Below are 26,336 nucleotides of genomic sequence, written 5' to 3' on the forward strand. Positions count from 1 at the left end.
TGTACCCATTGATTTCAATGGAAGTCACCTCCAAAGTCGGATCACTGTCTTAACTGAAGCAACTTTACAAGAGGAAAAAATAAATAGTTTACTCAGGCAAACTTCTCCCTCCCACAGAGCTGATTATTCTGTGATTGGCCACAGCCAAAGTCGCCTGTCCTGGAGGCAACTTTAGGTCGTGTTGCAAGTTGCGCTGAAGTAGTCTTGCAAAGTCACGCTGTAAGTCGGGTTGCCCCTGTGTGAACCGGCACTTAATGCAACATGCCTCAGAGCACAAAATAGGCTCCAAAAGGCCCAAGCCCTGCCATCAGGGCATCTTGCCAATAGAAAGTCCTTCACATTACATATTAGTTATGAGTAAGCTGCACAGCGTTGACATAAATTCTAAATTTGCATACCAACGTAGGTATTCATCTGCAATACAGCGCACCACAATGCATAAAATGCAAATACTCTGTGCCCATGTGTGGTGCACTGCAGTGTAAAAATAGTGCAGGTGTGTTTATGCTCTTTTCAATGTGCACTGGCACCCATTAAAAATGAAAGAGTTTCTTTATAGCACCACGCAGCAAGACACAAAATGTGAACACACACACACACAAATAAATTTTAAAAAAAATAAGGGGGGGGGAGAGAAGGAGGAGTGACCACCACACTGCAATTGGAGCATGTTATCAACAAAATGTCATCAGAAAATTGGAATGAAAATTGATTCATCTTTATTAGAAAAAGATGCAAAAAAATCCAGCAGTATAAAACAATCTTTCAGCCATATTGCTAAAAGTAAAAAAAAATAACCTGTAAATAAAATAGTTAATCTTTGAACCAAATGTCTGACCTATTTTGTTACAATAAATAGAAAAATATACCAAGACAACGAGAATTACAAGGATGGAAAGGGAGGTACAAAGTATAGAAATTCCCATCCGTTGTGCAACTGGTAATTTAACACGTCATTCTAAAAAAAACTGTACGAGGAATGCCCTACTTCGAAGCCAGCCACCGTTATGGGAACTATATGGCACAGCATGTCCTTTTCAGCTGCTAGTTCTTCCATATCTGCTGACTTCTAGTCTGACCATTTGTGATCATGATAATTAAAGAATTTGTCACCTGAGCAGAACACCCAAAACGGATTTCCCCAACCTTGGGAATATAGCCAGGCTTCAATTTTACACGGGTACTGCTGGCAAATATTCTCTTTCCACCAGCATGACAATGAGACGGAGACCAAGCCACTGTTATCACTACAGATATACTTATGCCGCGTACACACGACCGCTATTCATGGAAAAAAACGATGTTTTTCTCGACGCGATTCCTCTCAGGCCTGCCTTGCATACACACGTTTGTGAAAATAAATGCTTGAGCAAAGCGCAGTGACGTACAAAGGCACTATAAAGGGGAAGTTCCATTCGAATGGCGCCACCATTTGGGCTGCTTTCGTGTTACCGCGTGTTAGTAAAAGTTTGGTGAGAGACGATTTGCGTTTTTCAGTCTTCGTGCTTTTCAGTCCGTTACAGCGTGACGAATGTGCTATCTCCATTACGAACGCTAGTTTTACCAGAACGAGTGCTCCCGTCTCATAACCTGCTTCTGAGCATGCGCATTTTTTTTCCCCGTCATTAAAGCCTACACACGACCGTTTTTCACGACATGAGAAAGGACGACGTGAAAAACAACGAGAAAAAAATAGAGCAGGTTCTAAATTATTAACAGGCATTTTTTGCATCAAGAAAAATGCTCTGGAGCATACACACAACCATTTTTCACGACCAATTAAAAAAATTGCATTTTTCTTGTCATGAAAACCAGACGTGTGTACGCGGCATTAGCTGTGTATCGTGTATTTCCATTGGATAACACCGACATTAGCAAAATAACATGATAAGCTTGGCTTTGCCTCCGGTGGGGGCAGATCTTAATGTTGGGGTCCAGTGTGGCTGTTACATCTTGTAGAGCAAAAAACAGTCCTATTTATCCTAAATGGAGAAATCAATTTTGGGTGTAATGGTTTCTTAAAAATGAATATAAAACTATGAGGAAATGGAAGGTTCAGTATAAATGTAGGTGTTGCCCATGAAAGACCAACCTTTATCCTAGCTAAAAAAGGTAATTTAAACATCCCAACGACTATCAGGGACCTTTCTGTCTGACAAGTGAGACATCCTGGCTGCTGTATAATATAGCAGGATGTGGATAACCATTCAAGGCTCAGCAATCTACTGTGTTGGCTTTTGTGTGCCTCAGCTACTTGACTTGGGATATTATTCAAAACTTGCCCTGCTAGTAATGAGTGCAGCGAAGCAAATGTGTAGCATGCTCAGCTTTTCACATTTGCCCACCAACCTTCAATGCTATCAAGAGGGGACTGGCTTCTAATCAGGCATAAGGCCCTTTGACAGCCAACCTGAGTTTTTTTGGCTCATGTGCATTAGCAAGTGGTGCTCCCTATGGAGGCAAGATAGGTGTAGCACAACTTTGGGGTAATATTAAATCATATGGAGTGCCTTCTCTCCCTCACAGTGATACCACTATTAAAATTTAGGCAGATAAGTCTGCATTAAAAAGATTACTAAAACTTCTAGGACCAGGACAGATCAATGGAGCTGGAAGTTTCTACAAATATTTTAGAAACCCATTTCCTCACTGTGTGGTTATTGGTGCCTGGGTCAGTAAAGACGGTATGCATTCAAACGTGCAGAACATAAAATCATTCTCCTTCATTATTTTTTAGCAGCAAGTCTGGCACATGCGCCACAGTAATTAAAGATAACAATTATTCTAAAATAAAATGGAGACAGTTTCATTGTATCCCCAAAAAGGTCCATTGCCATGAGGTCTGGGTGGGTAAGTATTTAGGCAGGAAGGCATCTGGTGATTTAAGGAATGCCAGCATTGGTGGTTGTACACCAGGTTCACTTAGGGTGGTGTCATCTTTGCTCTTGGAAACTCTGGTGTAAATTTTCGGCTTGGTGTTTCAGCTTATGGAACTCCTCCTGGATATAGTCAGTAATCGCTTTCCTCATCTCCATCTGCAGAGAAAAGTAGGAAAGATAATCCTTTGTTAAAATGTATAATTTTCAGCTGATCTGAAAGCAGTCTATTAAGTGCATTTTCACACAAGACTATCTTTGAAATCAGACTGCACAGCCATTCTTTGGGAAAGAACTGACCAACTACATTGGATTTTCTTTCCTGGTTCCTACAATTTTTCCTCATCACAAACTGCTTTAGGCCACTTTCACACGGGGCAGGGGAGGTGCGGTGGCGGTATAGCGGCGCAATTTTTAGCACCGATATATTGTCGTATTTAGCACGATATTCAGCCACTAGCGGTGCGGTTTTAACCCCTGCTAGCGGCCGAAAAAGGGTTAATACCGCGGGCAATGTAGAGGCGCATTGCCGGCGGTATTACTGCGGTTTCCCATTGATTGCAATGGGAAGGAGTGGTGGAGGAGCGGTAAACTCCGCTCCTATACCGCTCCAAATATGCGGCTAGCAGGACTTTTGGAGTGGTCCTGCTAGCGCACCGCTTCAGTGAGAAAGCCTGCAGGCTTTCACACTGAAGACTGCAGGGCACTATTTTTTCAGGCAGTATAGTAGCGCTATTTTTAGAGCTAAACCGCCTGAAAAACGGGTCAGTGTGAAAGGGGCCTTAGGGATGTCCTCCCACTTGCCGCCTCCTCCTCCATAGACATAATAGGAAACAACAGAGACACAGACACAAGCGTGAAGGGCAATAAAAACCATTGTTAAGCCTCATACACTTTGGAGTTTTGTCCGACAGAAAAACCGACAACACACAATTGTTGGCGGACAATTTAAAATCCGACAACAATTGTCTGATGGAGCGTAAAAACGGTCGGATTTTCCAACAACGGCCTGTCATCACACAATTCCCGTTGGATAATCCAATCGGGTGTACAAGGCTTTAGAAGAAGTTCTAACCTTTCCCATCTCACTCTTTGATCTTCCCATCAAAGTATGGGGTTGATTTGCTAAAACTTTTTCCCAAATCTGGTGCAGCTCTGCATATAAGCCAATCAGCTTCCATGTTATTTGTCAAAGCCTAATTGAACAAACTGAAGTTAGAAGCAGATTGGCTACCATGCACAGCTGCACCAGATTTTGCACTTTCCATTTTTAGTAAATAATCAGCCCCACCACTTTTTAGTGGAGATGGGAAAGGTTAGAACTTCTAGAGTTTTTAATTGCTCTTCACGCCTTCCTGCCCTGGTGACAACTGCACCTTCCATTGCTTGTAAAAGTGTCAAAAGGGAGAAGTAGTGAGGGGTCAAAAAAGAGACACAAGCAGCTTAAGATACATACAAATCATTACTTTTTCTGGAAAAAGTAGGCCGTCTTGCACTTCCTTCATAAAAAAAAATTATAATAAAAAAACAAAAAACAAACACACAACCCGACACATACACACTATATATATATATATATATATATATATATATATATATATATATATATATATATATATATATATATATATATATATATATATATATATATACACACACACACACACACACACATATTATATATATATATATATATATATATATATATATATATATATATACACACACACACACACACACATATATATATATATATAAAATGTGTAAGTCGGGTTGTGTGTTTGTTTTATTATAATTTTTATATATATATATATATATATATATATATATATATATATATATAAAAATGTTATATATATCACCCATTTTAAAAATCCTAATTGAATTCACCAAGTGCATGTGGCACTTGATCCTGATCTGTGCTATAGCTGCTGAGGGGTCAAACTTGACTTCTGCAGAAAAAGTCAAGATTTACCGTACATGCATCTTCAGCTGCCATATCTTTGGGTCTTCTAATTTTTATGACATGAGGGTTTCACTCCAGATTCGCTCTGGATATGTATTTCCTTCTTATATACTCAGTCTTAATTGTCTACTTTGCACAAAAGGTTTACTTTAAGAGACAATACAAAGAAAAGTCCATGTTTGTAGAAAATTTAGGGTCTTACAGGTGTTTTGTCTTCAGCTCTCAACTTCTCCACCAAAGATGCAGCACTAAATGGACTCCCCACTAGAACAGTGATCTTCTGTAAAGTTAAGGAAGAGACTGGATTAGTGTCGCACAACAATCATTAGTAGAAAACCTCCACATAGAGCTTTCTGTCTTTTATATGGAAGAATTCAGGTGAAGAGTCTTGCTTGAAAATGTAAAAGTAGCTATTGATGTTTTTCCCTTAGCGCCCAGCAAAATAAGATATCTACCAGTATGGTGCGAGACTGAAACAATTCTATTTTCAATGTGGATTAGTAATAACAAAACCAAGGACGCCAACCAGAAAAAAAAAAAAACAGAACTGGTAACAAGGACATGTATGCATAATCACTGGGTAATGTACGATTTAAAGTGTTAATATAGAACATATTTTTCTGGTTTGTTTGATAGAGCAGAAAAGGGGTTAAACCCCCCCCCCCCCTTTTTTTTTAACTGTCTATGTCTCTATTGGGAGATTGAATTGTATTTCCTGAGCCAGAGATGCAACAGGAAATCTCTGCAAATGTAGGGGTTCTCCCCTATTATGCATGTGATGGGTACAGATGTCCACATTGGAAGGCTTCCCCTCATCTCTTGTTCTGGTGACAACTCTAACATGTTTGGTTTCCCCATTACTTGCAGTCTCGTAACAATGGTCGCCGGGTCAATTAGAGACAATAAAAAGAACACTAGGACAACAGAAGTTTTGGCTATACACACACACTTAAGAGAAACTTCATTCTCTTTGGTTTGGCGCTGCCATTTTATTTTTGTAGTGGGCACAAATGTGGTGAAGAGTTCTGCCCTTCCTCGGGTTTTGGCAGAGGTCTTTGGCACATTTGCACAGGGGATTTTGCGTGCATGCATAACACGACAGTTTTGGAACTGCCACAACAGTCTGTTTTTGCGCATGAACCAGGAAACCTATGCATGTGCAGATGTGCCGCAGGATGCCGAATCCTGGAGGTGGGAGCCAGATCATCGTTCTTGCCTAGGTGAGAAATATAGAAGTGCTTTGCAGCACAAAAAAAAAATAATAATTGAATAATATATATTTTTTCAATTATTCCAATGTGGGAGAGGGAGGGAGAAGGCCACGCCAATATTAATTTAGGGTGAAGGCCTGCTTTATTGTGAGTGGCAAAGTACAGTGACCCTTTTGGCAAAATAGGAGCGTTGCTCCCAGTTTAAACAATTAGGGTTTATTCACACCAGCCTCTGCATTACAATGCATCAGTCGGTGTGTGTCGTGGTAAGCCAGACCAGCAGTGTTGATATGCCGATTCTGGTGCAGCGCACTTTTCACTTATTTTTTTTATGAACTTTATTGAAATGTCACACAGTTCTAAAATCGTCCGGAGTGCGATTACCTGCACTACGCTGCATGCAGTAAACCCCAGAGAAAAGGCATTTTGCCTTGTCTTTCATTGGGGGTGCAGTGGAATAGGTCTTACCACACCTAATGTGGCCTTTGGAAAGAATATAAAAACTGTCTTGCTTTTAAGCTTTCGTATTTTTTTCAAACTACAAAATAAAAAAAGTTGCATTTGCAGAAAAGGGAAATTAATGCCAAAATGGAGTTCATGATTTTTTGAAACATGAAAGGACATGCTTCATACTCTATGTACTGTTGTTTTAAAAACAGTGTGCCCATGTTCAGCATACTGTAGGTTGAAATTGTATATGTACATAGGTGGAGCCATATTTGCTCCTTACTATGCCAAATTCTGTTAAACAGTGCTACGTAGTGAATGTGCTTCATCACTCCTTTCTCTTAATGTTAAGCTTATTAGTCCACTCAGACTGCATAATAAAACACTCTCTCAAGACACAGGGGATAATTCAATTTTTATCTTAGGAATTGTTGAGCTTGCAGACTCAAAACTTTATAGTTTTTTAAAATATAAAAAAAAGCAAAACACATTCATCACATCCAGAATTACTCCCATATAAAACTTAATAATATCTTGAACTGTAAAGAGAATGAAAATACACTAGGAGTTACCTTTTTATTGAGAAACGTTTGGCTGACCTTGCAGAAATTAGACCTGAGCATCTTCTTTAGTCCATACACTATTCAACTAGTGCGTGGACTGTATAATATAAGAACAAAGGATCTCAGCTGGTGAAATCAGAAGTAACTCATGCCAACTGCATAAGGGGCTGGTAAATAACACAAAACAGACACATAAAAACTAGCCTGCTGTAGCTGGTGAGGACTACCATTTAATACATTCCACACTTACCTGCCCCCAGCGAGGTATGTAGGGAGGATCATTTGGGAGTACATCGTTCATCCCTGCATTATAAAAAAATAAGGAGAATCAGTGCATGCAGCCATTTGGTTGAGGCCCTCCCAAGACACAAGCATTATAAAGAACTCACCAACATGCCAGAGAGGAAGGATGATGGGGTTGGAAGTACACTCAGATAATAAACGTCCGATGCCTAGGGAAAAGGTAAGGGTAAAATGATGAGGAATGAAAGCTACATTTACCACAACATCCATCTACGTTACTCTTACCCCATAACAAAGCTTACTCACCCCACTTTAGACGCACAAAGTCTTGTGTCATATTAACTTTTCCTACAAATAAATAAATAAAAAAAATCTTAACTTTTGAAAATAAAAACGGGATACATCTACATTTGTCACATACTGTATCTAGATATACAATTGAAGTATCACTCCTGCCAAAAGCAGGATTTCAATTATACATAAACAAAGGGGATCATTCAAAAACAAGTCTGAATAATTTTCCGGCCGATTACATTTCTCGGGGGCTACAGTTGTAAGATTTCCCTACCACAGTCAATGTGTATATATTCCTGCAAAAAGATGGGCGTTTTCACTTTGTAGAAGCTGTTGCAGGTGTGCAAAACAAGAGAACCCAGGAGCAGTGATCTCACTACCAGAAACACTTAAAGTGGTTGTAAAGGCAGAAGTTTTTTTTTCCTAATGCATTCTATGCATGAAGACAAAAAAACTGTATGCAGAAGCCCCCCCCAATACTTACCTGAGACCAGCGATATCTTGGCTGCCTGGGACTCCCCTCATTGGCTGAGACAGCAGCACAGTGCCATTGGCTCCCGCTGCTGTCAAAGTCAGTCAGCCAAATATGAGAGAAAGGGGGTGGGGCCAGGGCATGGCTCCATGTCTGAATGGACACCGGAAGCTGCAGCACGGCACGGGTGCCCCCCACAGCAAGCTGCAATAGAAGGGAGGGGCCAGGAGCACCGAAGAGGGACCGAAGGAGGATCTGGGCTGCTCTGTGCAAAACCACTACACAGTGCAGTAAAGTATAACATTTTTTTTTTGTAAAAACAGAAACACACAACATTAGTATCACTTTACGATTTAAAAGGTCAGTTCACACAAAAGTGATATTTTAAAAAATGGAGCCTGGTGCGGAATCAGCCCTTGGTCCTTTATGCGTTTTTATACAATCCCAACTCCCTGCCATTATACCTGACTGCTCCACCTTAGGAAGGGTCAATATTTCCACCTACCTTTGTGTGTTCCAGCTCCTTCGGTTACATTCTAGTATAAAAAGCTAAGATGTAGCATATATGGCAAGAGCCCCCAGAGTGTCCACAGCAAGTGTACAGACCCAGGAAGTCAGGGCAGAGATCTCACCAGAGTCTCTGTGCGAGAGAAGGGTTTGTCAGTTGGTTAAACTCTCCGGCATTTCCCAAACATTGAAAGATCACTTTTTGGATGAACTGACCCCTCAAACAGTTCTTAGTTTAGGGTTATGACAGAACCAGGTTTTTTAAATTTGGTCAGCGCAGTTTTAAAAATTAATTGATCATAAACTTTTAGAAGAAACATTCTTCTGTAAAACATAGGAACACTTGGCGTCTTCAAGTGTCAAGGGGAAGAGAGATGGGATCCTTTAGTGGTCTAATAGTCCTACAGTGCGTCAACAGTTAATCACAAATCTAGAGATATGACCTTCCAGAATTTGCATATACTCCAGAACGTTATGAAGAGTGATCAGATGAACTGTAATTAATTGCAAAGTCCCTCTTTGCCATGAAATTGAGCTTAAAGCTAAGTTCCAGCCTGGAGAAAAAATAAAATGTCATTAAGGTGAAAAACCTTCTGTGCTGTGGCAGCCCTGAACCGAATCGTTCCAGCTAAGAGAACGAGCCCAAAAGCTCCTTGCCCCCGCGACATAGGATGAAGTCCAGAAGAAAAATAGCAGGGAAGAGAAAAAAAAAAAAAGGAAAGGGAAGGAAGGGTACAAAAAAATATAATATAATATATACACACAAACGAGGGGGTGGGGTGTACTATTGTTTAAGACAGAGTTGTCTTTTTGCCTGGAACTCAGCTTTAGCCCAGGTTCACACTGAACTTGCACGATTTCACTACCGTTGGCAGTCCCGATTTCGGCCATGATTATAGAGACATCTGTGCAGGTTTCTGCACAGATGTCAATGTAGTACAGAAACGACTTTTTGAAATTGGTGCAGCGCCGTCGCACCGATTTGGACGGTGCCATTGCCGGCAAATACCGCCATTTTGACATGCAATTTGACATGCCAAATCGCATGTCAAAACGCACCAGTGTGAACCAGGGCTTAATCCCCCAAAAAATTATTTCCACTGCATTTCAGCCCTGCCGCAAAAGGACTGGCTGACATGTCCGTGATTTTCGTTAACTCAGGTGTCGGTGTTGACGAGGACGGGGCTGGAAATCACTCTGTAATGCTGACTAAGTTAGAATAACAGACTAAAAGCTTTAAAAAGGGGGGGGGGTGCTTGAAATCCTTGTTCATCCTCTGTTACCTGCAAGGAACCACGTACAGTCATCATTGCTTTGCACAAAAGGGGATTCACAGGCAAGGATATTGCTGCTACTAAGATTGCACCTAAATCAACCATTTTTCGGATCATCAAGAAGAGAGGTTCAATTGTTGTGAAAAAGGTTTCAGAACACCCAAGAGAGTCCAGAAAGTGCCAGGACCGTCTTACAGTCGAGTCAGCTATGGGATCGGGGCAGCACCAGTGCAGAGCTTGCTCAGGAATGGCAGCAGGCCAGGCGTGAGTGTATCTGCACGCAGTGAGAAGACTTTGAGGATGGCCTGGTGTCAAGAAGGGCAGTAAAGAAGCCACTTCTCTCCAGGAAAATAATCAGGGACAGACTGATATTTTGCAAAAGGTACATTGGACTGCTGAGGACTGGGGTAAAGTCATTTTCTAAGATGAATTCCCTTTCCGATTGTTTGGGGCATCCAGAAAACACCTTGGCCAGAGAAGAAAAGGTGAGCGCTACCATCAGTCCTGTGTCATGCCAACAGTAAAGCATTCTGAGACCATTCATGTGTGGGGTTGCTTCTCAGTCAAGGGAGTGGGGGGCTCATTTACAATTTTGCCTAAGAACACAGCCATGAATAAAGAATGCTACAAAAACATCCTCCAAGAGCAACTTCTCCCAACTATCCAAGAACAGTTTGGTGAAAAACAATGCCTTTTCCAGCATGATGGAGCACCTTGCCATAAAAGGCAAAAATAATAACCAAGTGGCTTGTGGAATAAAACAACATTTTGGGTCCAAGGTCAGGAAACTCCACAGTCAATCCTGAAGAACCCCCCAAATTATGACAAACTCCAAGCATTGATTATGCAAAAATAAGCTGCCATAGGTCAAGATGTGGCTCATAAGTTGATTGACAGCATGCCAGTGCGAATTGCAGAGGTCTTGAAAAAGAAGGGTCAGCACTGAAAATAATTGACTCTATGCATAAAGTTAATGAAATTGTCAATAAAAGCCTCTGCCACTTATGAAATGCTTGTAATTATACCATAGTAACATCTGACAAAAAGGACTTAAAAACAACTGAAGCAACAGCAAAATTGTGAAAATTAATATAATTTGTGACATTCTCAAAACGTTTGGCCATGGCTGTCATTTGAAGATAAACTAGTCTCAGGGTGACAAGAGGACCTTCTCATTGATAATATTAGCAGCCCACACATTTGCCCTCGTCTTGAGACCACATGACCTGCTTTTATAGGACTAGTTGGTAGCCTGGAATAGTATTACCTTCAGGAAAAATGTGCACCCATTCACCATCGTTCAACTTTTCTATAATGAAGTCCATTCCTCGCTGATACACACCATCCCCTGCAGATGGCAAGAACAGTAAGACATGACTCAACACCAGCCTAAATTTTGTAATGAGACATTTAATCATCAATAAACAATTGTTGCTTTAGGTGTAAATAACTGTTTTGTGCTGAAATCATCACAGCTAGCTAGATAAAAAAAAAAAAAAAAAGCTTTAAAAAGTACAGTCCAAAAAAGGAAGGGCTCTGAGGAAGAAGCTCTGCGCTTCGAAACTCGTCAGCCGGCAGTGGCCCTTATCACATCCTCTACGACCGTTTTGAGTGCGGTTTGGGTTCTGTTTGTTGGAGCCACACTTTTTTACTGCAAACCTTTCTGCTATGCTTGTGAGTAGTTTTTATACTTTCTTTCAAATAAAATCCATCCAAACGATAATACACTAGGCTGGTGAGCCCTTTTCTTTTCTCTCGTTTGTCACTAGGATGCCCCTAGCCACGAAGGGCAGCAAAGCCAGTGTCATCATCACAAAATATTAACTGCTTGACAATCCACTCGTGCGCAGGAGTATTTGTTTTCCGTTACTAAAAAAGGAAGGGTCTAGGCCAGTGGTTCTCAACCTGGGGGTCGGGACCCCCTCGGGGGTCAAATGATGATTTGCCAGGGGTCCCCACATCCTGGGCTGTTCCTGAAGCCCACACCGCTCTCCCAGTCTTTTTGACTGATCAGAACTCTCCCCAGCATTGCCACTCATCCCAATTCACCGCCAGCACTGCCACTCATCCCCCCCCCCCCCCAAGTAATAAAAATAGAGAATACATGGAATATAGAGGAAAAGAGCAGGATGAAAGAAAGACGGCTGGAGAGGGATGGGTTTTTTTTTTTTTTTTTAATAAAGAGAGATAAAAGAGAAAGAAAGGAGAACAAAGAGAAAGAGTTGTACATCCTAAAATGTACCATAGGGGTTTTAATACTGTATGAGTGGAAGGGATTCAGGGAGTGCAAAATATCCATGGGTTTGGGGGTGCAAATTACTTGTCTTGCCTTGGGTGCTGACAACCCACGCTACGAAAATAATTTTACTGTTAGGGGTCCCCACAACTTGGAAAATTTTATCAAGGGGCCACGGCACTAGAAGGTTGAGAACCACTGGTCTAGGCTGTTTGGTGCCAAACATGATAGCCTCTGATTGGTTATCACAGTGATCACTCACTTTGTAGCGCTTCCCTGTGTTGTCTCTCCTCCATGAAGAGGAGGAACAGACTTATCTGCTAACAAGGATACATGTCATCTATTCCTCCTTGCCAAGGGAAAGTATGTTGAAGGTAAAAAAAATAAAAAATAAAACACACCACACGGGGATTCAAGCAATAACAAAGCTTCTTTTTCTTCTTATTAAATAATAAACATGTTATACTTACCTGCTCTGTGCAATGGTTTTGCAAAGAGCAGCCCTGATCCTCCTCCTTCGGGGGCCCCCACTGGCGCTCCTGGCTCCTCCTCTGAGGCCTTGTACTCACGGCAGGACATGTCCGATGAAAACGGTCTGCAGACCGTTTCCATCGGACATGTCTGGCCGGGGACTGCCCAGGGACTTCTGTTCGATGGCTATACACACCATCAAACAGAGGTCCGCGCGTAAACAATACGCGGGGCGTGTCCGCGGTGTCGCCGCGTCGATGACGCGGCGACGTGGGCGGCCCGCCTTTAAAATGCTTCCACGCATGCGTCGAAGTCATTCGACGCATGCGAGGGATGGCGGGCGGCAGGACATGTACGGTAGGTCTGTACAGACGACCGTACATGTCGGGGGGACAGGTGTCCGATCCGCCCGAAAATGGTCCGCTCGGGCCAACACACGGCCAAACATGTCTGCTGAAACTGGTCTGCGGACCAGTTTCAGCAGACATGTTTGGTCGTGAGTACGGGGCCTGAGTGCACCCATAGAAAGCCGCTTTCTATGGTGCCAATCATGCAGCCTTGCCCCCGAGCTGCCCTTACCGTTTCTATTGACTTAGGAAGCGGCTCAGCCCCACCCCCTACTCCTTGGTCACAGGATTTGATTGAAAGCAGCAGGGGCCAACTGGTTCAATGCTTTACCTTGCTTAGTGAGTGCAGGCATCAGTGTAAATCTCAATGTATAATATATATATATATATATATATATATATATATATATAAATAAATAAATAAATAAAACTCAACTCCCCTCCCACCACACATATTATGGTTTCTTGTCCCTACTACATGCACAAAGAACGAATCACACATACGTGGTATTGCTGCGATCGTCAGGAGATTTTATTTTGCAGGTTGTACATGGTAATGGCATAAAAATATACAGCTCTTTTCTTGTTAAAAAAAAATGAATATATATATAATATACACAGCTAAAAAAAAAATGTTTATATATATATTATATATATACACACACACACACACAGGGAGATAACCATCACATGAAAGCCCAATTTGTCCTGAAAAAAGAACAAAGACACAAGGTATAGTCCACCTGGATACACCAAGTAGTTGCAATGATATGTACAGTTATAGCAACACAAGTCAAAGTTGCAAAATTAGGCTTGGGCAGGGGTTTTGACCCTGGTCATAAAGGGGTCAAGATAATACTTTCTAAATTTAGTTGGGGCAATAAAAGGTCACACAGCACTGTAACTACCAGATTATACAATCCGATAACTCAGCCGGTAAAGAAATGCCCCACTTACCTCGGCATACTGGTACACACTTGCCCAGGCTGAAGAACAATGAGTGAACCTCTTTAGTAAAGCAGATATCAGCAGCTGTGGGTGTCCTGTGGTAGGGACATATAAAAAGGAAGTGATCTTACAGTAGATACGCCAATCACAAACTTTGGTTTTAAGTCATTAAAACATAAAAGATATTGAAATACTGAACTCACCAACGCATCTGTCTCAAATTCCAGAGGTGCTTCAGCTGCAAGATTCCTGCAGAAAAGGACAAACCTTTATCAAAGGCATAAAAGAATTTCACTACTAAATGTGTAAATCACTGAGCAATGATTGCTGGCTAGGCTTTGGGATGAACCAATGTGTGTGAAGTATGAAGCACCATTCTGTGATGCCAGCTTACCCCAGAGGTGCGGGTCATCCATGCAGGACTGGTGGTTGGAAATGGTGAGGAGAGGTGTATCCGATTGCCGTTTTTCAATAAGGTCATACAAGACTTCTTTGTTGTGCACTTTCAGGCGATTCATGTATTCTGCAGGAATAAATATTTACTGAAATAACCAGATGACATAAAGCTTTGGTTTCAACAAAAACAAACAAAATTTAGGCCGCCTTCACCCATGTGAAGTACGCTGCACTAAGGCATGAACATTTATGTACAGTCTTCTGTGCATTAAGCTGTGTTGGGCTGAGGCAGCCCATATACTTTGAAAGATTAAATAGTGTTACTAAACCCACAACAGCAAAAATCAGTCTGTAAAAGCAGCATAGTATGCTTGTTATTATATTCACTGTGGAACCTAAGGGGTTAATCCTCTGCATTGTGTATAAAGGGTGTGTGATGCTGTCTCTTTGATCCTCCTCTTTAACTGACTTCAACCCATCTCTCCATAGAACAGAACATTAGGAGTCAGGCTGCACATGCTCAGTTTGGTGTGCATTGCTAGAGAGTGTTTTTTTTTTCCTTGGGAGAGCGCATGTGATCAGCACAGGGCCAATCAGCACTGTCCAGACAGGTATAGGGGAGAATGAAAGCTTAAGCAGACAGTGATAGAAGACACAAGACTCCGATATACTGCTGATGAGAAAAAGGTATTTAGCAGTTTATATATACTAAAATAATTGTATTTCCATGTTCTGTGTACTGTGGGAGACCTGATATAGTGAATGCAGGTTCTGGGTTTAGTAACGCTTTAAATCAGCAAAAATGAGTCATGTATTCTTTTATTTTTAGGCTGCTTTCACACTGGGGTGGCGGGTCCATTAGCGGTAAAGCGTCGCTGGTTTTAGTGGCGCTTCACTGCTATTTTAGCTGCACTTTTTGGACGCTAGCGAGACACTTTTAACCCCCAAGAAGAGGTTAAAAGCACGCGTTTTGCATCGCTTCCGAATTTCTTTTCAGGCACTTCAGAAGGGCAGGGGCAGTGTAGGAGCGTTGTATGCAGCGCTCCTACACCACCCCAAAGATGCTGCTTGGAGGACTTTTCCCGTCCCACAAGCAAACCGCCCCAGTGTGAAAGCGCCTATTTTTAGTGCTAAACCGACTGAAAACTGCCTCAGTGTGAAAGGGGTCTTAAACACCTAACTTGTGCCTTAAAGCGGGAGTTCACCCATTTATGAAATTTTTTTTTTCTCCCATAAGGTTCCTGCTCGTTCGGTCTAGGGGAATCGGCTATTTGTAGTAAAATATGAGCTGTACTTACCCGTTTTCGAGCTGCATCTTCTTCCGTCGCTTCCGGGTATGGGTCTTCGGGAGCGGGCGTTCCTTCTTGATTGACAGCCTTCCGAGAGGCTTCCGACGGTCGCATCCATCGCGTCACTCGTAGCCGAAAGAAGCCGAACGTCGGTGCGGCTCTATACTGCGCCTGCGCACCGACGTTCGGCTTCTTTCGGAAAATCGTGACGCGATGGATGCGACCGTCGGAAGCCTCTCGGAAGACTGTCAATCAAGAAGGAACGCCCAATCCCGCAGCCCATACCCGGAAGCGACGGAGAGGATGCATCTCGTAAACGGGTAAGTACTGCACATATTTTAAAATAAATAGCCGATTCCCCTAGTAAAAACGAGCAGGAATCTAAGGGGGAAAAGTGCCCTCTAAGGGTGAACCCCCGCTTTAAGGTATGTTTGAAAGGTGCGTTGCGGTGTAAATAAAAACCAACTGTGCGCATGCCATGCGTTAAAATACCACAAAGTAAAACCTATGTTGTTTTCACGCGTAACCACAAAGCAAAGATACGAAGCCAGCCATATTATCAACACACAAACGATTCTGCAATCAGTTGGCTACTGCTTTCCATTCCCAAAAACAAATAATTTGTCTTCCTTGCAATCATATTCAAATTTTAGTCAGACAGAAGATTTTCCATCATCCTAATCCCATTTAAATTTTAGTCAGACAGAAGATTTTCCATCATCCTAATCCCATTCTTATAATTGGCTTACTGGCCCATTCAGGAGTCTACAGAAGGCCCAACATCAAATTACAGGCATCCCTGGAAATTCTCTTGTATCGTGGGTAAAATAGTTGCAGAATGTATTGCAAGTGTAGAAAAATTCTGGGGTGCAATTCTATCAGAAAACTAAAGCTGACCATACGATTCTAGTAAAGGCAAACACCCCCACTTAGAACGACTTTAGTAAAGTACATCGCAAAGGCCTAGGTTAGTCTCATCAGAGAGGATCTGCAATAGTCAATGGGGTAGATTCACATAGCTGTGCTATAAGTTACGGCGGCGCAGCGTAGTGTATTTACGCTACGCCTCCGCAACTTACAGGAGCAAGTGCAGTATTCACAAAGCACTTGCTCCGTAAGTCGCGGCGGCGTAGCGTAAATGGGGCCGGCGTAAGCGCTCGTAATTCAAATGGGGAAGGGGGGGCGTGTTTTATGCCAATATGTGATGACCTGACGTGATTTACGAACGGCGCATGCGCCGTCCGTGTACATATCCCAGTGTGCATTGCTTCCAAGTACGGCGCAACAACGTATTGCTTTTGACGTGAACGTAAATTACGTCCAGCCCTATTGGCGAACGATTTACGCAAACGACAAAATTCAAATTTCGAAGTGGGAACGACAACCATACTTAACATTAGCTGCGCCTCCTAATAGCAGGAACAACCTTACACCGAAAAAGCCTAACGTAAATGACGTAAATACATTGCGACGGGCGTACGTACGTTTGTGAATCGGCGTATCTAGGTAATTAGCATATTCTACGCCGACAACAACGGAAGCGCCCCTAGCGGCCAGCGGCAGAATGCACCCTAAGATACGACGGCGTAAGAGACTTATGCCAGTCGTATCTTAGGCTAATGTCGGCGTATCTAGCTTTCTGAATACAGAAAGTAGATACGCCGGCGTAGATTTGAATTTACGCGGCGTATCTATGGATACGCCGGCGTAAATTCTCTGTGAATCTACCCCAGTGAGCCCAATTTACTAAAACTGGAGAGTGAGAGAGAAAAAAAAAACATGTGCAGCTGTGCATGGTAGCCAATCAGCTTCTAGCTTCAGCTTGTTCAATTTTGACAAACAAATAACCTGGAATCTGATTGGTTTCTATGCAGAGCTGCAGCAGATTTTGTGCTCTCAAGTTCTAGTAAATCAACCCCAGTGTGACTTGACCAGCCATTATAGATCAATTGCACCACAACCCTATTTCGGTTTAGCCGACAATTGAGGGAAAAAAAAAAAAATGGGCAATGGGACTTTTCAGATGCTATTTCAATTAGATTCAAAAGTTAAAAAAACTTTTCTTTTAATAACGTGAAAAAAAAAAAGTCATAAAAGTTCATATTAAAAAACACTTATGTGCTTGTCTAATTACATTCTGAATGATTTCTTCCACATATACTGTACATTACACTATTTTCCCCCCCACCAGTCAGCTATTCCCAACTATATGGCATGAGATTGCTCATGATGGGTCATTTTTAGATTTCTGTGGGATGTCAATAAAATGTCTACATCTCGTCCAGTCCTCTCATTGAGAAATCGTCCTCTCTGTGACTGCATTGAGTCAACTTCCCCCAAAAGCCCAAATTTCATTTGCAGGGGGTAGCAAAGGAAAATGAATATCTGTCGGTTTTGGCACTTTTCTCAGAGTTCATTTGCAGATCTAGAGATACTTACTGGTCCATATCCAGCTGTAAGTGCCCACAAGTCCTGTAATAATGGTACTGGTGACATGCCTTTGTAAGAATATGTGAGCAGGAAACGGCCATTTCACCACCAAAGGCATCTTTCACAGGTTGGCAGCAATCTGAAGAAACATTAATAAAAAAATAAAAAAAACACATAAAACATTACAGATAAAAAAAAAGAATAAATCGGTACACCAGCAAAAAATGATACTAATATGAATACTGGTGCAGTAAAAAGTAACATAAAGATACTGGTTTGGAAACCTAAACATTAAAGTGGAACCAAAGCCCCAATACTTTCCTCTGCTTCAACCATCTGAGGTCCCTCATCGGCATCTTCTCCTTTTCTTCTAGCTGCTCGTCTCCAGCCATCTTGATTGGCCGGTGCAGGATGACATAATTCCTGCACATGCGCAGGAGTACACACAGGATCTGTTGCGGCGCGGGTTTAGAGTGTGCTCAAGGTCTGCTTTTGTCCGAGTGGCAGGGTGGGTTACCCACTTATCAACCGCAATACGTATATACATGTTGCAGTTTACAAGTGGTTTAGCGGGATTATGGCTGAAACTATCAGCCAAAGACCCAGTATTTCTTATTCAGCTGGTGGCTGGCTTTCTCTTGATAGCGTTCCGAGCGTCTCATGAGCCACTGAAATGCTTTCAGAAGCAGCGGGAGGGGACGTGCCCGCTCCTCGCCAGTCTCTCTGTCTTAGCCCTTTCCACTGGCTTGCCAGAGAAATGATCCGACAGTGTGACGATTTTGCAGATTGGGATGTCTGGGTAAGTGCCGGGCGGCATCTGATGGGGCGCGCGGGCGGCATCTGATGGGGCGCGCGGGCGGCATCTGATGGGGCGCGCGGGCGGCATCTGATGGGGCGCGCGGGCGGCATCTGATGGGGCGCGCGGGCGGCATCTGATGGGGCGCGCGGGCGGCATCTGATGGGGCGCGCGGGCGGCATCTGATGGGGCGCGCGGGCGGCATCTGATGGGGCGCGCGGGCGGCATCTGATGGGGCGCGCGGCATCTGATGGGGCGCGCGGCATCAGAGGGGGCGCGCGGCATCAGAGGGGGCGCGCGGCATCAGAGGGGGCGCGCGGCATCAGAGGGGGCGCGCGGCATCAGAGGGGGCGCGCGGCATCAGAGGGGGCGCGCGGCATCAGAGGGGGCGCGCGGGCGGCATCTGATGAGGGGGGGGGGGCGGCATCTGATGGGGCGGGCGGCAACTGAGGGGGCGCGCGGGCGGCAACTGAGGGGGGCGCGCGGGCGGCAACTGAGGGGGCGCGCGGGCGGCAACTGAGGGGGCGCGCGGGCGGCAACTGTGGGGGCGCGCGGGCGGCATCAGAGGGGGCGCGCGGCAACTGAGGGGGCACGCGGGCGGCATCTGAGGGGGCACGCGGGCGGCATCTGAGGGGGCACGCGGGCGGCATCTGAGGGGGCACGCGGGCGGCATCTGAGGGGGCACGCGGGCGGCATCTGAGGGGGCACGCGGGCGGCATCTGAGGGGGCACGCGGGCGGCATCTGATGGGGCACAGTTGCGGCAATTTATGGGTACAGTGGCTGCGTTTGATGTTTCTTTTTTTTCAGTTTGTTTGCACCCCCCCCCCCCAAAAAAATTTAAAACACCAGACGCCACTGCGAATGCTGATGAATAACATTAATATGCAACATTTCTGTACGTGTAAAATTAAATAAATGTCTCTGTTAAAAAAAAAAAAACATTAAATAAATGTCCCTCAGAGAAATCCATGTATCGATTGTATTCCGCCATAAAAACCTTCTCTCCCTCCCCGGCCCCCGAGCCTCCTGCCTGGGCAGCACTCTAGGAAAGCTCGGGGCTTCGGCCTATACAGAGGAAGCCGCTCTGCTCCTCCCAGGAAGTAAACAGCCGGCTTCTCTCCTGAACCCGCTACTGAGAGCTGTACAGCCGGCCGGGTCACCGCTGGGGCCAGTACGACTACAGGGGACAGAGGAGGCAAAGCGCCATCGTTTTGTCGGTCACTCACCTGCTGTAGAGAAAGCGAGTGCCCTGTGAGGGGAGGAGACTTCATTCACCCCGAGCGACCCTACTGACCGTCCTTTACTGCTGTCACCCTGAGCCTGCACTCTTATCGTTGCCCGCTAGATGGCGCGCGAGCACACACAAATAACATGTCTGCCTCCAGCTTCCTCATCCATAGAGGCAGGTAAGCTGAATACATGGCTAAAATTACAGTTCCGGGTTCATGTTACAATGCATTACATTGGTCTGCTCTATGACAACGCTGCTTTTTCATTGATTTAGTGCAGTGGGTGAGGGTTGTCACCCTAGGATGAGGGATCACCAGGTGAAAAGAAAGGCAAAAGTTAATGCAGCCATCTCATCTAAGGATTGTTTTTAGTTTCCCTCACAGTTAATTAAATTTGTGCAGTGAATTTTTTTTTTCTGCACTTGTTCACAGTGCAATACAGCCTGGAGGTGCGGGGCAGTCAGCTGCGTTAAAATGCAGACATTCTGCATTTATTACAGCGCACAGACATGTAGCATACGTCACCTAACAGCAGCGCAATGCACCACACTGCTAAGCCCTTCAGGCTGGGTTCAGACATGCTACAGCCGCCACTCATAGCAGAGGGTCCAGTGCACCCCTATTCTCTGATTCGGGTGAGCCAAAGACGCACAGGACCCTTTCCAAACCTCGACCACGGCCGCCCGGAGCTGTGTGAACCGGTGATCTGCCGAGCTGGTTCCGGCTATCGCAGAAGTTCCTGCGCAGGCGCAATCTGATCTGCCGAGATGGTTCCGGCTAACAGAAAAAGGACTGCGCAGGCGCAAACTTGCCGACGGAAATCTCCGAACCTCGGCCGGCATCCAGGGCGACGTGGATTTCGAGGTAAGTGGCCAGTCGGCCTTACGTCCTCGCTGCGCTCGCTTGGCCTCCTGGCTCTTTTTTTAACATCCTCCAATCCACGGGGATGTAAAAAGAATGAGCCTGGATGCCGGGCGAGGTTCGGAGATTTCCGTCGGCAAGTTTGCGCCTGCGCAGCCATTGAAGGAACTTCCCCGTGTCACCGGCTCCATTGAGAGCAGGTCGCAGTCTCCTGTCACGCAAATTGGATGTGGGGAAACTCAGTGTAAACCCAGCCTTAAATCAGAATGCATATTAATTGCACAGGTTTAGTGGCTGAATTAAGCGGTAATTAACCACTTAAGACCCGGACCTTTAGGCAGCTAAAGGACCCGGACAGTTGTTGCGATTCGGCACTGCGTCGCTTTAACTGACAATTGCGCGGTCGTGCGACGTGGCTCCCAAACAAAATTGGCGTCCTTTTTTCCCCACAAATAGAGCTTTCTTTTGGTGGTATTTGATCACCTCTGCGGTTTTTATTTTTTGCACTATAAACAAAAATAGAGCGACAATTTTGAAAAAAATTCAATATTTTTTACTTTTTGCTATAATAAATATCCCCCAAAAATATATTAAAAAAAATGTTTTTTCCTCAGTTTAGGCCGATATGTATTCTTCTACCTATTTTTGGTAAAAGAAATCGCAATAAGCGTTTATCGGTTGGTTTGCGCAAAATTTATAGCGTTTACAAAATAGGGGATAGTTTTATTGCATTTTTATAATTTTTTTTTGTTTTACTACTAATGGCGGCGATCAGCGATTTTTTTCGTGACTGCGACATTATGGCGGACACTTCGGACAATTTTGACACATTTTTGGGACCATTGTCATTTTCACAGCAAAAAATGCATTTAAAATGCATTGTTTACTGTGAAAATGCCAATTGCAGTTTGGGAGTTAACCACAAGGGGGCGCTGATGGGGTTATGTGTGACCTAATGTCTGTTTCTAACTGTAGGGGGGTGTGGCTGTAGGTGTGACGTCATTGATTGTGATTCCCTATATAAGGGAACACACGATCGATCACAGCGAAGAACGGGGAAGCTGTGTTTACACACAGCTCTACCCGTTCTTCAGCTCCGGGGACCGATCGCGGGACTCCAGCGGCGATCGGGTCTGCGAGTCCCGCGGCCGTGGTCACGGAGCTTCGGACCGGGTCGCGTGCACGCGCCCGCAACCCCACGGCTGGGCTTAAAGGGCGACGTACATATACGTTGATGTGCCCAGCCGTGCCATTCGTGAAGGGGTCCTTAAGTGGTTAAACTCAATTAGTGCCTTATCTGCATTAAATTAGCCTGAGAACCCGTGTCATTAACCACTTGCCGGGCACATTATAGCCGAATGACAGCTACAGAGCGGTCATATGACAGTCTCCTGTGATCGCGCCCCCTTTGCTGGCCGTGGGCAGCGCAGCACACTGTGATCACAGTGTCCGGAGGACACTGCTGATCACAGATCTGGGTAAAGAGCCAATCAGTGGCTCTTTATCATGTGTTCAGCTGTGCCCAATCACAGCTGATCACGGATGTAAATAGAAGCCTGTTAGCGGCACTCCTTTCCTTATGCTGACAGTATGAGGAGAGCTGATAACTGGCTTCTCTAAAAGAGACATGTACATTGATAATCAGGACACTGACAATGAGGAATTTCCCCTCCCCCCATTTTTTTTGGGGGGGGGGGGGTTCTCTTTCTCTGGCATCTCATCATCCAGCTACCTATTCCATAGCGCCCTATCCTCTAGCCCCTATCTTCCCCGTGGCTTATTATTTCCCGATATTTTGTTTAATCTAGAAAAGAGAAGTTAGAAGGTTTAGGACCGGAGACGACGTATATGAGACAAGGGGATATGTAACAATAAGAAGGGTAATTATTATAAATATGAGATAGATTTTATGAAGGGGTTATATTGAGACTGTTTATGTGTGTTTGTATAATGTTTGTCTTTTAAATAATGTATATTTATTTATTTATTGGTATGTAATGTTGGAAAATTAATAAAGAAATCTTTAAAAATAATAATCAGGGCACTGATTATCAGTGTCCTAATTATCAGTGCAGTCCCAACAGTGCCCACCAGTGCTACCAATCAGTGCCGCATATCAGGGCAGTCTCATCAGTGCCCACCAGTACTACCTCATCATTGCCCATCAGTGCATCCTATCAGTGTCCATGAGTACCGCCTCATCAGTGCAGCCTATCAGTGCAGTCTTTCAGTGCCGCCTCATCAGTGCCCATCAGTGCCGCCTCATCAGTGCAGCCTCATCAGTGGAGCCTATCAGCACACATCAGTGAAGGAGAAAAATTACCTGTTTCCAAAATTTTATAACAAACTATGAAAACGTGTTTTTTTTATTCAAAATGTTTGGTATTTTTTTTAGCTTATTTAGCAAAAAATAAATACCACCAAAAGAAAGCTCTATTTGTGTGAAAACAATTATAACAATTTCATATGGGTACATTGGCCTGGTCAGGAAGGGGGTAAAAGTGCCCAGTAGGCAAGTGGTTACCATGTATTCAGGTTTAAAGGGATGAGGTGGCAACTCTAATGCTGCTGTGTGATGATGTGATTCAGTGCCACTTTGTGTACCTCAAATAACATTTACAAAAAAAGGGAACTGTGTGATGCACTGAAACACCCCTCACTGTGGCTCACTGCAGCTATTCCGGTTTAGTGTGAATAGGCTCCTAGGCCCAGTTCACATATATGCAGTTCTGCATGCTGCATTTGTGCTGTGCCTGCAATTCCTGCAGGGAAAAGGTCCCTCCACCTTTTAAAAAATGTGGCTGCATGGAAATTGCATGGTGATTTTGCACCATGTATTTCTGTTAGAATATCTGTAGATAGCCCTACAGAAAAGACAGTGCACATGTGCTTTTTATTTACTTCTTTACTGCAGACAGGAAACAGGAACTTTATTTTACAGAAAAAATACATAGTTTACCATAGAGAGGCTACAAATTTGTAAATACTGCCATCTACTGGCTAATGTAGTTGTTACACAAAATACATGAACATTGCATTCCAACAGTCCCACTCAACAACTACTCCTTACAGTATATTAGTCCCATTTCAGATCTCAGTTCTATAAATCTATTTCTTGTAATTGGTTTTGTCAAATGCTGTGCTCCACATTTATTTCTCATGTGTTTGAAGTCTTTGCATCTCATCCCATGAATCTGGCTCTGGTTTTAGTGCTACACGAGCAACATAGGACAGTCGTTTGGCTGGCATGCCTTTATTGTTTCTGGAGGATTTCCTGATTGAAGCTTCTTGTGGCCTAGTTTCTTCTTATACAGAATTTGTATTGTCTGCGTTAATTTATATTTCTGTGGAACGCTCCTTTTTGTCTTTTGGTCGTGCCACGTCTTACAGCCCTTCTGGACAGAGGTTCATCGGATCATTCAGAAATTCACAGATCGTGAGCTACCCATGTCCCCTGAGCTCTTCCTTCTGCATCACCACAGGATTCCAAGTAAGACCTATAGACGATCCATATTGCCGCTCCTGATCATGGCGGCAAAAGGCTGCATTCCCCTGAATTGGAAGCAGACCCAGCCTACGTCGGTGGCCGGATGGTTGAAAAGAGTGGAGGATATTTTCCATGCAATAGAGAACTTGGTAGCCACGGAGAAAGGCCTAAATGTAAATATTTCCAAAACATGGTTCTACTGGCACAAGTTCATTTATTCCGAGGAATACGGAGAGTTGGTGGCCCGGTCCCACTGAAGTGGGTTGACTCCAACAGCTCCCCAGTTGGGGTGACTGCGACTGGATGATGGTATTCCCTTTATCCCCCCACCCCTTTTTCCCCCCCCCTTCTCTCTCCTTCCTCTACCTTTTTTTTCCTCACTTTACACTTCTTTCTGTTTTTCTATTTTTTCTACTATGTTAGTAGTATACTGACACATTGGGGTCCAGAACAATGCCACTTAGGGGCCTAGAACTATGACACTGACTCACTGACACTTGGACATCCCAGAATAATGACACACTAAGACAGGCCATACATGGCTCTATTTGTATGGGAAGGCTGAATGTACCTAGTTGACCGGCCGATAAACTTGTCAACTTAATTATCACTAGTGGCTGCTACTGCCCTGCCCCCCCCCCCCCCCTCATAAAAGTCCCATTAGAATGGTAAAGTGCTCGTGCTCAATAGACGTCTCCTATAGTTGGGCTCAGACTGGGTGCCCCACATAGATGTACACTCACCCCTGGGTGTTGACCACCTATCGCTAGTATGGTCTCTTAGGCATATGGGGATACCCCTATAGAAATCCATTAAGATGGCTTCTTTACGATGACATATACCTCATATGGATGGATAGGAAAGACAAAAACGGGCACGAGCACTTTACCATTCTAATGGGACTTTTATGATCTTTATATATTATCTGTACATCACAGAAGCAGGAAACAACATGCAAAAACGAAACTAGAAACTGCAGGTACATTATATGATTGATTTTTATCTATGTTTAATCATTTTTAAAAGGAATCAGTTAACTATTATGTCTCTATACCCTGTAAACAGTCATTTCAGCAAAAAAATGTTTTTCCTTTACAACTCCTTTAACACTTGGAGCCCTAGAATAGGTTGACCAGACATCCCCGTTTTCAGGGGACAGTCCCCGGATTGAGGACACTGTCCCCGGACCAAGTCTGTCCCCGGATTGGATTTGAACAGGGGTTAGGGCAATTTCAAAGACAGCCAGTGCCGAATAAAAAAAATAAAATTCTGAATTACACACCCCAGCTCTGCCGCTTCTACTAGCTTAGGGGGGTGTATTTTTTTCCCCCCATTATCTGTGCCCCTTTCTGATGATCATGTGCTGGTCGGAGCGGAGGGAATATTTCTTCAGTTTCGGGTGCATGCCCATTCAGCTCCGCTCCCATGTCCTCCTGCCTTGGCCAGCTGCCTGCCTGCTTATCTCCTTGCTTTCCCTGGCGGAGTGATCTTCCTCCGCACCCCACCCAGTATTAGCCAGGGTCCGGAGAGTAAGACTTGACAGGCTGTAAGACGGGCAGAGAGTTGCTGAAAAAAAATATATGTCCCCGGTATTTCATTTTAAAAATCTGGTCACCTTAGACCCCTTTCACATTGAGGAGTTTTTCAGGTGGTACAGCGCTAAAAATAGCGCTGCTATGCCGCCTGAAAAACTCCTTCACTGCAGACTCAATGTGAAAGCCCTAAGGGCTTTCACACTGAGGCGATTCGCTGGCAGGAGACAAAAGAATCTCCTGTCAGCAGCATCTTTGGAGCGGTGAGAGGAGAAGCATGTATACCGCTCCTTCACCGCTCCTTCCCATTGAAAACAATGGGAAACAGAGGCAATACCGCCCGCAATGCGCCTCTATTAACCCTTTATCGGCCACTAGCAGGGGTTAATACCGCACCGCTAGCGGCCGATTCCCGCGGCAATCCCGGCGGTATAGCGCCGCTATTTTTAGCGGCGATATA

At 44.2% G+C, this 26,336-nt stretch overlaps 2 protein-coding genes across 3 annotated transcripts in view; one reads left to right on the forward strand and one right to left on the reverse strand.

Moving 5' to 3' along the window:
• Positions 1 to 2,423: 2,423 nt before the first annotated feature.
• On the reverse strand, positions 2,424 to 20,090 carry TAFAZZIN (tafazzin, phospholipid-lysophospholipid transacylase). The gene is made up of 11 exons (XM_040324293.1): positions 19,994 to 20,090; positions 17,980 to 18,109; positions 14,250 to 14,378; positions 14,059 to 14,104; positions 13,865 to 13,950; positions 11,121 to 11,201; positions 7,613 to 7,654; positions 7,453 to 7,515; positions 7,314 to 7,366; positions 5,045 to 5,122; positions 2,424 to 3,035 (listed from the first exon to the last, which is right to left on the reverse strand). Exons 2-11 carry the CDS (start codon positions 18,086 to 18,088, stop codon positions 2,934 to 2,936), a joined length of 789 nt encoding a protein of 262 aa, XP_040180227.1. The 5' UTR covers positions 18,089 to 18,109; positions 19,994 to 20,090; the 3' UTR covers positions 2,424 to 2,933.
• The window catches only part of LOC120913933 (deoxyribonuclease-1-like 1), a 74,705-nt gene continuing 68,457 nt past the window's right edge, over positions 20,089 to 26,336 (forward strand). For both annotated transcript variants that reach the window (XM_040324291.1, XM_040324289.1), the window contains exon 1: positions 20,089 to 20,173. The gene's annotated coding sequence lies outside the window, so the exon portion shown is untranslated. The remainder of the gene's footprint in view (positions 20,174 to 26,336) is intronic.

Source organism: Rana temporaria, chromosome 9 (assembly GCF_905171775.1).
Source record: "Rana temporaria chromosome 9, aRanTem1.1, whole genome shotgun sequence".
In the NCBI taxonomy this organism is placed as follows: Eukaryota; Metazoa; Chordata; class Amphibia; order Anura; family Ranidae; genus Rana; species Rana temporaria.